Source organism: Helianthus annuus, chromosome 10 (genome assembly GCF_002127325.2).
Source record: "Helianthus annuus cultivar XRQ/B chromosome 10, HanXRQr2.0-SUNRISE, whole genome shotgun sequence".
Taxonomy (NCBI): Eukaryota; Viridiplantae; Streptophyta; class Magnoliopsida; order Asterales; family Asteraceae; genus Helianthus; species Helianthus annuus.
The window spans coordinates 153,276,250-153,287,344 of record NC_035442.2 but is presented as its reverse complement, the minus strand read 5'-3'; the positions used below and the strand labels follow the sequence as shown (position 1 = coordinate 153,287,344).

General features: G+C 38.8%; 1 protein-coding gene across 1 annotated transcript; it reads right to left on the bottom strand.

Moving 5' to 3' along the window:
* Nucleotides 1–823: 823 nt before the first annotated feature.
* On the bottom strand, nucleotides 824–10,842 carry LOC110882833 (protein ALP1-like). Its single transcript, XM_022130753.1, has 2 exons — nucleotides 10,548–10,842; nucleotides 824–1,641 (listed from the first exon to the last, which is right to left on the bottom strand). The coding sequence occupies exons 1-2, from the start codon at nucleotides 10,840–10,842 to the stop codon at nucleotides 824–826; spliced, it is 1,113 nt and encodes a 370-aa protein (XP_021986445.1).
* Nucleotides 10,843–11,095: the final 253 nt, after the last annotated feature.

The window sequence follows — 11,095 nt, the reverse complement described above, 5'->3', positions numbered from 1 at the left end:
CATGAGCTTGGACGTGGTTTCCCATGAAAATCGGACCGAGTTGTTAGCTTATTTCAAAAGGGGTTGATCAAGTGTTTTAGATATTCATTAGTTCACATACACACTGATATATACACGAACACTCTCTCTCTCGCAGACACTACAAACAAGAGCATTCACAACACACTTAATGAACAATTATTGTACCACACTTGATCAACATCCAAACTTGTAATCTTTATTGTGCAATATAGTTGATAGTGATAGTTTTCACTATCCGAGGTTTTTTATGCCGGAGGTCTTCTAAAGATCAAGGGCTTTTTCCTCGTACAACTCATCGTGTTCATCATTTTCTACATTTCGTATTTGATCAAACACTTGTTTTTTATTCAAGCACACTACCTCACAAAATCAGATTTGATTACAATATCCTTAGCTTGATTTTTGACCAAACAAGAATCACCTATCAAAATTTCGTATCAAAAGTTTTGTAAATTGGGAGAAAACAATAATTATATATCACATACATCCTAATTTCATTTAGGCTAGAGGGTGTGGTTGGAGCCCCCATGGGGCTTTATCAGTCCACCTAAGCTCCACGTCAGCGCCATGTCACCCCTGGGGCTTTATCATGCCCCCCTTTAATTTGCATAGTGTGGATGGAGCCCCATGTCATGATTACCTAATTATTTATTTATTTAAATATTTATTTGTTTAAATTAAATGGCAATTTTAATAACTAGAAAATAAAAAAAAACATAATTTCATTAAAAAATAAAAACACTACATAATTTCATTAAAAAAATAAAAACACTACATAATTTCATTAAAAAAAATAGAAACACTACTCGGCGTCTGTGTCGACTCCTCCTTGTTCACGATAAAACCATAGGTGCTCTGTCAGATCGGCTCGAAGGTTATGGTGTGTGTGCCTAGCCCGTATCTTCGCTCGGATATCTTCTTTCTCAGCGTATGTTAGTATTGGGTTCGTCGGTTTGTTACTTTCATCATAGCTTTCTCCACAAAATGCTCTACCCGAGTCCTCCAATATCATGTTATGCAAAATGATACACGTATACATGACGTTTCTCATTTTACTTTTTTCAAGTATCCTCGACGGCTGGGCGATGATAGACCATCTTTTCTTTAACACACCGAAAGCCCGCTCGATATCTTTTCTTGCTGACTCTTGTTTTTTCTTGAAATACAATCTTTTTTCGTCATCTGGACACGAAAGAGTTTTTACCAACGTCGCCCACTCGGGATAAATACTGTCTATGAGATAGTAGCCATACTTATACTGCACGTCGTTCGCATAGAATGAAGTATCTGGTGCAACACCGTCTATGACATCGTCGAATAGATTCGAGGACATTAAAATTGCAATGTCATTGTTCGTACCAGCCATGCCAAAGTACGCATGCCAAATCCATAAATCTTGAGAAGCGACCGCTTGTAATATTGGGGTAGGACCATCATGGTCACCACGATGATGTTGCCATTTCCAAGCAGTTGGACATGCCGCCCATTCCCAGTGCGTGCAATCAAGACTACCAAACATTCTAGGAAACCCGTGTATGCGCTGATGGGCCTCGTATAGAAGTGGAACGTCGGCTGAGGTTGGCATCCTCAAATATCGTCTCCCGTACAGAGAGATTACACCTAATATACTATTGTTAATTAAAAAATAATAACGAGTAAATAAAAATAATAAATACTAGTGTTAATAAAAATTACCTTCACAAAAATTTTCAAGAGACTCACGACACATTCTTGACGACTACAACAACCCTCGGTAAAACCGACATCCTCATAATATTTCTGACACCCTAATATATCTTTAAATATATCAATATGTCTTTATATGCACCCCGTATGTGAAAACCGAGCCCAAATTAGAATATAATATATAAAATAAATTAAAACAATAAAAATTAAGTTGAGGCGGGCCGCATGGGACCTCACCTCAACATAACGCGGGCCGCGCGAGGGTATAACCTGATTTCGCTTAAACCTTAAGTTCATGCGGGCCGCGTATAAGATAGTCTAAGTTAACGCGGGCCGCGAGAAACCTAAATTGTGGCGCGACCCTGAGCTGACACGTGTCATCATCGTGGCGGACCTACGTATCGAATCAGCCAAGCTATAGGTTGACCGTGTGTTGACGCGGGCCGCGTAAGGCTTAGCCTTACCTTACACGGGCCACCTGAGAGTCAATATCAGCAACTATATAAGAAAGCCATCAGTCTACGTTTTTCGTCGCTCACATTCTCAATCTCAAATCACAATTTCTGTAGGAAGTAATTATACGCGGGCATTATACCCCCTAAAATAGCGAGGTTCTGCTACGATGTAAGTATTATAACCCCTGGAGACGTATTAGATACGCTGCCCGATTGATCTAGGGTTCCGTAACGGCTGTCGTGGTTCTGCCCGACGTAGTCGTTGGAATGCCGTCTCGGGGAGGGTATTACTAATGTTAAAATGGGTTATTATACTAACACACGTGCATTTGTGTAAATTATAGATATTCACCAGGAAACCCTAAAGAATAACCTAAGACAGCAATGTGAGTAATCCTCTTTTTATGAAAACCTTTTTGTGAGTAATCTCCTTTTTATTAACAGTTTTTACAAAACCTTAACCTTTTTACAATGCGATTTAGCAGTGATTGAGTCTTTGTAATTCTACAATTACTGCCGGCATGTTGGGGTTTTGTATACAAAATGTGAGTAACGTTATCATTGGACGAAGAGTTAGCCAATGTGTAATATGACCCTCAGTCAGACTTGACACTACTGAATGAGTAATTGGGTAGATATAAACATTGTAATCACCCTCAATACTGTTTAAAGTAAATTAATATTTCTTGATTAAACTGGGATTCACTCACCAGTATTTCCCACTGACAAAACCTTTTTAAAACGCGTTTCAGGTAACACAATGTGAAAGCCAAATAGAAGCCAGCTGGACAGCACTGAAGGCTTGGAAAAGTGGCTATAAAAGTTACCTAAATAAAAGAAAGCGTTTATTTCAATAAAGTGGGATTTATCCCTGTAAATCAGTTTGTAATAAAAACTTGGGTTTTACCCATTTGTTTAATATTATAAAATATGGTGGTTTACTCTGATTTAATATTTCCTAACTACGGTCCTGATGAAAATTTCCGCTGCCAAATAAGTAATTAACGTGATACCACCGAAACTGGCTCACGGCCGCCCGTTCCCGGGAACTAGGGACCGGGGGTTGTGACAAAAGGTGGTATCAGAGCTATGCCACTGATTCAGCCACAGAAGTGTTCTGCTGACATCAAAATTTAAATTGTTAGGAAATAAACTATGGAAATACGTGTATAATTGTATTTCTTGCTATGTGTTAATTGACTATTTGTTAGTTTACAGTATGAGCGACCAAGGACCTTCTGACGCCTATCGTCAACTGTCTGGTTCGCCTAGGAGCGAAGGCACCTCCTCTTCTCAGCCTGCCCTCTCGGGGTATTCTGCTGACACAGAAGAAGGAATCTTTGTGTTTAAGGCTCAGTCTGAAGAGCCATTTCCTCAGAAAAAGAGGGGATGGTTCAGTAGGGGAGCGCACGAGCGTAGGAAGAGAATGAAAAAGTTGCAGGAACAGCGAGTGTTAGCCGCAGCAAAAAGAGAAACTGATGCTTATAATCAGGATATGCTCAATAGGGGTATTGCTAATATCCATATTTTAGCAACCACTGCTGCTGACCCAAACCTGGAACAAATGCTAGCACCCCAACCACAAAATCCTGACCAACCCATGGAAGTAGAAGACCAGATAGAAATGCCTGATTACAACCCAGAGGAGATACCTCGGGTACCTGCACCAGATCCCCTAGACCCAAATAATTACGACCCCTGGTGGGATGATATTAGGGACTACGTGCAACAAAACCCAATACAGGAAAATGTGCCAATGCCCAACTTAGGAGCTTACCCAGGGTTAGATCCCCAAGATCCCTATAACATTAGTGATGCATATGTTAGGGAAATTTTAGAGAATCCATACCCGTACCAGGCCCCTATGCCTCCGTATCAGGAACCCGTACCTCAGTTTCCAAACCCAGTCCTAGAACCTGCACCCCCAATGAGTGCAGAAAATGTCCAGGAACTTAGGACTTTTGGGGAGGAAATTTTAGAAAGCAGTGATCGTATGCGACAGGTGGGAGAACGCCTCGTATGGAAATACGATGAGCGTAATATGGATTTTTGGATGAATCCATATCAGTGAAGGTGATGGTAGAAACAGTAATAATAATAATAATAAAATAATATATGTGTGTATGTGTTAGAAAAAAAAACTATGGATGCCTACTATTAGTATTGTAGCTTTACATTTCAGTTAGTATTGTAATTTAAATTTCAGCACTAGTGTGTAATGATGCATACTATATAAATAGAGTAAAAGTCGCAATGCTCGACGCTTTTGGTTAAAAGTGCGTGTCATGTGATTGGCTATATTCAAATATTAATTGTGATATTAATATTTGGTAAATTGTTTAAAATTCAGATGGCCGACGAGGAAAATCAAGATAATCTGAATAACGATAACCAGAGTAACATTAACGTGGTTAATGAGAATCCGGACAACAATAACAATGGAAACCAAATGGATAATAGTGCCGTTCAACATATAGTGGCACAAGGAATTATAGATGCAATGCCATTGATTATTCAAACGGTTCAAGAAGCAAATAATAAAAGTAAGCATAGCAGTAAACGACCAAGTGAACCGGAAAACAGCGTGAACAATGGACCCGTACTTCAAGCGCCCATTCCCAAAAGAAGAAGAACCATGCCATATGGTTGTTCTTACAAGGAATTCTGGTCCTGTAAACCAATAGAATTCTCGGGCAATGAAGGACCCATTGCAGCCCTACGCTGGATAGAGAAAACTGAGGCCGTTTTAAAAATAAGCAAATGTGCTGAGGAAGATAAGATAATGTTTGCTTCAAATCTGTTTAAAAACGCAGCCTTAGAATGGTGGAACACTATCCTCCAGTCAAGAGGAAGTGATAGGATTTATAACATGGAATGGGAGGAATTTAAAAATATGGTAGAAAGAAAATTCTGCCCTCCCAATGAAAAAGAACAGATAGCAAATAAGTTTCTAAATCTTAGAATGACCGGGGTGGACAGTAAGGGTTACACTACCACATTCTTTGAATATGCTAGGATAGTACCTACCCTTGCATCACCCGAACCGGTATTAATCTCCCGTTATATCTGGGGATTAATTGGAGAGATTAGACATGTAGTCAAGGCAGCTAGACCCCAAACCATAGAAGAAGCTGTAAAACTAGCCAATACCTTGACAGATGAGTTAATCCGTACTAGAGAAGAAGACCAGAGGAGAAACCTAACCCAAAAGCTTACCCGAGAATTCCATTCTGGGAATTCTAACCGTAGGAATGTAGGATCTACATCTGCACCTTATTGCAAGTATTGCAAAAGGAAGCATTCTGGAAAATGCTCCATTTATTGCAATTTTTGCAAAATATCAGGTCACAAAGAAGAAGACTGCAGGAAGAAAGCTAATAGCAGGGTGTGCTTCAACTGTGGGGAACAAGGTCACATCAAGACCAACTGTCCAAAATTAGCCCCAGTTGCAAACAACAAGAACACTAAAAATGCTAGAGCATTCGTTCTAACTGCAGACGAAGCTAGGATGATTCCGGACGTCATTGCTGGTACGTTTTTAGTTAATGATATTTTTGCTAAAGTATTATTTGACTCTGGTGCCAACCAAAGTTTTATTAATACTTCATTTTGCAAACTCCTAAATCAATCATTAACTAAACTACCACAAGAATGTTTAGTAGAAACCGCAAATGGAGAAACCGTTAGAATTTCTGAAATCTTGCAAGGAGCAAGAATAGAAATTTTTAATCAAAAATTTATTGCAAACCTTTACCCAATGAATCTGGTAGGATTTGATATCGTATTAGGAATGGATTGGTTAATAGCCAATAAAGCCAATATCTTATGTGATCAAAAGTCAATTCAGATAAAATCACCAAGAGGTGAAAAGATCACAATTAAAGGAGATAAGTTATCTAGATCCACTAAATTCATCTCTGTGATGAAAACTGCAAGTTGTATAAGGAAAGGATCTATAGTGTATTTGATTTCTATAATCACTAAAACGAAAGGAAAAGAATTAAAAGACATTCCAGTAGTGTCCCAGTTTTCAGATGTCTTTCCAGAAGAATTGCCAGGACTACCGCCAGACAGGGAAGTTGAATTCAGAATTCACCTGTTACCAGGAACAGCACCGATTGCCAAAGCACCTTACCGTTTGGCACCCGCTGAAATGCAAGAACTGAAGAGACAACTAGACGAATTGTTGGAGAAAGGATTCATACAGCCAAGCTCATCACCATGGGGAGCGCCGATTTTATTTGTCAAGAAAAAGGACGGAGCAATGCGTATGTGCATTGACTACCGTGAATTGAACAAAGTCACGATTAAGAATCGGTACCCATTACCAAGGATCGATGATTTGTTTGATCAACTTCAAGGAGCTCGATTTTTCTCTAAAATCGATTTAAGATCAGGATATCATTAACTAAAGGTACAGGAAGAGGACATTCCTAAAACCGCATTCAGAACAAGGTATGGTCATTATGAATTTACTGTCATGCCATTTGGTTTGACCAATGCCCCAGCCGCATTTATGGACATGATGAACCGAATATGTAAGCCATATTTGGATAAATTCATAATTCTCTTCATAGATGATATTCTAATTTACTCTAAAAGTAAAGAGGAGCATGCAAAACACTTGCACTTACTTTTAAGTTTATTGAGAAAGGAAAAGCTTTATGCTAAATTTTCAAAGTGTGAGTTTTGGTTAGAACAGGTACAATTTCTCGGACATTTAGTTAACCATGAAGGAATTCATGTAGATCCAACAAAAATCGAGGCAATTACCAAATGGAAAACCCCAGAGTCACCAACTGAAGTTAGAAGTTTCTTAGGATTAGCCGGTTATTATAGAAGATTTATCCGAGATTTTTCTAGAATAGCCATTCCTTTAACTAAGTTAACCTGTAAATCTGTTAAGTTTGAATGGGGACCAAAACAAGAAGAAGCCTTTAGAATTCTTAAGCAAAGATTAACCCATACACCCATACTAGCGTTACCAGAAGGAACTGAAGACTTTGTAGTCTTTTGTGATGCTTCTAAGTTAGGATATGGATGTGTGTTAATGCAACGTCAAAAGGTTATAGCTTATGCATCTAGACAGCTTAAGAGTCATGAAGAAAATTATTCGACCCATGATTTGGAATTAGGAGCCATAATTTTTGCCCTTAAGATTTGGAGACATTATCTTTATGGTAGTAAGTTTACCATATTCACGGATCATAAAAGTTTAAGATATGTCTTCGGGCAAAAAGAATTGAATATGAGACAGAGACGCTGGATGGAATTACTTAGTGATTATGATTGTGATATCCAGTATCATGCAAGAAAAGCCAATGTGGTGGCTGATGCTTTAAGTCGAAAATATCACGAAAAGCCAAAAAGGGTACGTTCTCTTAAATTAAATCTACAAGTAGATTTAAACAATCAGATTAGAACAAGGAACAGATGGAATTTGGAGGTTCCATAAAAAGAGAATGTGGATACCTAAATTAGGAAATTTACGTCACCGTATATTAGAAGAAGCCCATAAGTCTAAATATACGATGCATTCAGGAAGTGATAAAATGTATCAGGATTTAAGGAAAAATTTCTGGTGGATAGGAATGAAAAAGGATGTAGCAGCCTATGTTTCTAAATGTTTAACTTGCTCACAAATTAAAGCTGAACATCAGAAACCCTCAGGTTTGTTACAACAATTAGAAATACCAGTTTGGAAATGGGAATTGATAACAATGGATTTTGTTACCAAATTGCCTAAAACAAGGAAAGGTAATGATACAATCTGGGTGATTGTAGATAGGTTAACCAAGTCAGCTCATTTCATACCAATGAAGGAAACCTTTAGTATGGAACAATTAGCCAAATTGTATGTAAATGAAATCGTTTCTTTACATGGCATTCCTTTATCAATTGTTTCCGATAGAGATAGCCGTTTTACTTCTCATTTTTGGTCAAGTTTCCAAAAAGCAATGGGAACCAGGATAAATCTAAGCACAGCTTATCATCCTCAAACGGACGGACAAAGCGAAAGGACAATTCAGACAATGGAGGACATGCTTAGAGCTTGTGTAATTGATTTTGGAGGTAATTGGGACAAACACTTACCTTTAATAGAATTTTCTTATAATAACAGTTATCACACAAGTATCAATGCTGCACCATTCGAAGCACTTTATGGACGAAAGTGCAGAACCCCAGTCTGTTGGGCAGAAATTGGGGAAAAACAATTATCTGGACCCGAGATAGTACAGGAAACAACTGATAAAATCATTCAAGTCAAGGAACGACTAAAAACAGCACGTGATCGACAAAAGAGTTACACCGACAACAGACGCAAACCATTAGAATTTCAAGTAGGAGATAAAGTATTATTGAAAGTCTCTCCCTGGAAAGGAGTGGTAAGATTCATCAAAAGAGGAAAGCTAAGTCCCAGGTATATTGGACCTTTCAAAATTCTTGAAAGAATAGGACCTGTAGCCTATCAGCTACAACTGCCAGAAGAAATGGCAGGAATACATGATGTATTTCATGTATCTAATCTTAAAAAGTGCCTAGCTGATGAATCACTCGTAGTACCTCTCAAAGATATAAAGGTTAATGAACAACTCAAATTTGTAGAGAGGCCTCTACAGATTGAAGATAGAAAAATTAAGAATCTCAAGCATAAGAGATTAGTTCTGGTCAAAGTGAAATGGGACTCCAAAAGAGGACCTGAATACACATGGGAACTTGAATCAGAAATGCAAAAGAAATATCCACACTTGTTCCAGTAGATCTCGAGGACGAGCTCTAAAACAAGGTGGGGAGGATATAACAACCCTCGGTAAAACCGACATCCTCATAATATTTCTGACACCCTAATATATCTTTAAATATATCAATATGTCTTTATATGCACCCCGTATGTGAAAACCGAGCCCAAATTAGAATATAATATATAAAATAAATTAAAACAATAAAAATTAAGTTGAGGCGGGCCGCATGGGACCTCACCTCAACATAACGCGGGCCGCGCGAGGGTATAACCTGATTTCGCTTAAACCTTAAGTTCATGCGGGCCGCGTATAAGATAGTCTAAGTTAACGCGGGCCGCGAGAAACCTAAATTGTGGCGCGACCCTGAGCTGACACGTGTCATCATCGTGGCGGACCTACGTATCGAATCAGCCAAGCTATAGGTTGACCGTGTGTTGACGTGGGCCGCGTAAGGCTTAGCCTTACCTTACGCGGGCCGCCTGAGAGTCAATATCAGCAACTATATAAGAAAGCCATCAGTCTACGTTTTTCGTCGCTCACATTCTCAATCTCAAATCACAATTTCTGTAGGAAGTAATTATACACGGGCATTATACCCCCTAAAATAGCGAGGTTCTGCTACGATGTAAGTATTATAACCCCTGGAGACGTATTAGATACGTTGCCCGATTGATCTAGGGTTCCGTAACGGCTGTCGTGGTTCTGCCCGACGTAGTCGTTGGAATGCCGTCTCGGGGAGGGTATTACTAATGTTAAAATGGGTTATTATACTAACACACGTGCATTTGTGTAAATTATAGATATTCACCAGGAAACCCTAAAGAATAACCTAAGACAGCAATGTGAGTAATCCTCTTTTTATGAAAACCTTTTTGTGAGTAATCTCCTTTTTATTAACAGTTTTTACAAAACCTTAACCTTTTTACAATGCGATTTAGCAGTGATTGAGTCTTTGTAATTCTACAATTACTGCCGGTATGTTGGGGTTTTGTATACAAAATGTGAGTAACGTTACCATTGGACGAAGAGTTAGCCAATGTGTAATATGACCCTCATTCAGACTTGACACTACTGAATGAGTAATTGGGTAGATATAAATATTGTAATCGCCCTCAATACTGTTTAAAGTAAATTAATATTTCTTGATTAAACTGGGATTCACTCACCAGTATTTCCCACTGACAAAACCTTTTTAAAACGCGTTTCAGGTAACACAATGTGAAAGCCAAATAGAAGCCAGCTGGACAGCACTGAAGGCTTGGAAAAATGGCTATAAAAGTTACCTAAATAAAAGAAAGCGTTTATTTCAATAAAGTGGGATTTATCCCTGTAAATCAGTTTGTAATAAAAACTTGGGTTTTACCCATTTGTTTAATATTATAAAATATGGTGGTTTACTCTGATTTAATATTTCCTAACTACGGTCCTGATGAAAATTTCCACTGCCAAATAAGTAATTAACGTGATACCACCGAAACTGGCTCACGGCCGCCCGTTCCCGGGAACTAGGGACCGGGGGTTGTGACAACGACATCCTTAAATATTCATCCCACGCATCACTCGCTGTGCCGTATGCTAGTTGCCTAATTGCTGCTGTACACTTTTGTAGTCCAGAGAAACCAACTTTGCGACTTGCACTTACCCTTTGCGTGAAAAAAAAAGGATTCGCCCGCAAGATCATTGGAAATTTTAACGAATAGTCTTCGGCTCATACGAAACCTACGCTTAAACTGAACATCATCGTACAAATGAGTTTCACAAAAATAATCTTGCACCAGACGTTCATGAGCAGCTAACCGATTCCATTCAAGAGGCGGTTGCCTGGTACGCGATGCAGAGGATTTGGCTTCTTCTCTCAAATAATTAATCGCCTCCTGCGTCATGGCGATAACCATATCGTCAAGAACACCGTCAGATGAGGAGCTCGGAGAAGACATTTTTTAGTTGTGATTGGTGTGTGTTTTGGTTGTGATTTGTGAGTTTTTTAGTTTGGAATTGGTTTATATTTATATTTGAATTAAAAAAAAGTTTTTTTTTAATTTTATTTTTGAACGTTGCAAACGGTCAAATTTGACCAACTTTCCTCGTTCAACGCGTTTAAGGCTCGTTATCATCTTGGCGGAGACTGTATAGCGCCCCTCCTTAAATGGGAGGGTGTGGAGGGATAGCGCCCCAGGGTGCTATAGATGC

Coding starts and splice junctions, on each gene's coding strand:
- LOC110882833 (XM_022130753.1), bottom strand. CDS start 10,842: ATGTCTTCTCCGAGCTCCTCATCTGACGGTGTTCTTGACGATATGGTT. Junction 1,642..10,547: donor CTTTTTTTTTCACGCAAAGG/GTAAGTGCAAGT, acceptor ATAGTATATTAG/GTGTAATCTCTCTGTACGGG.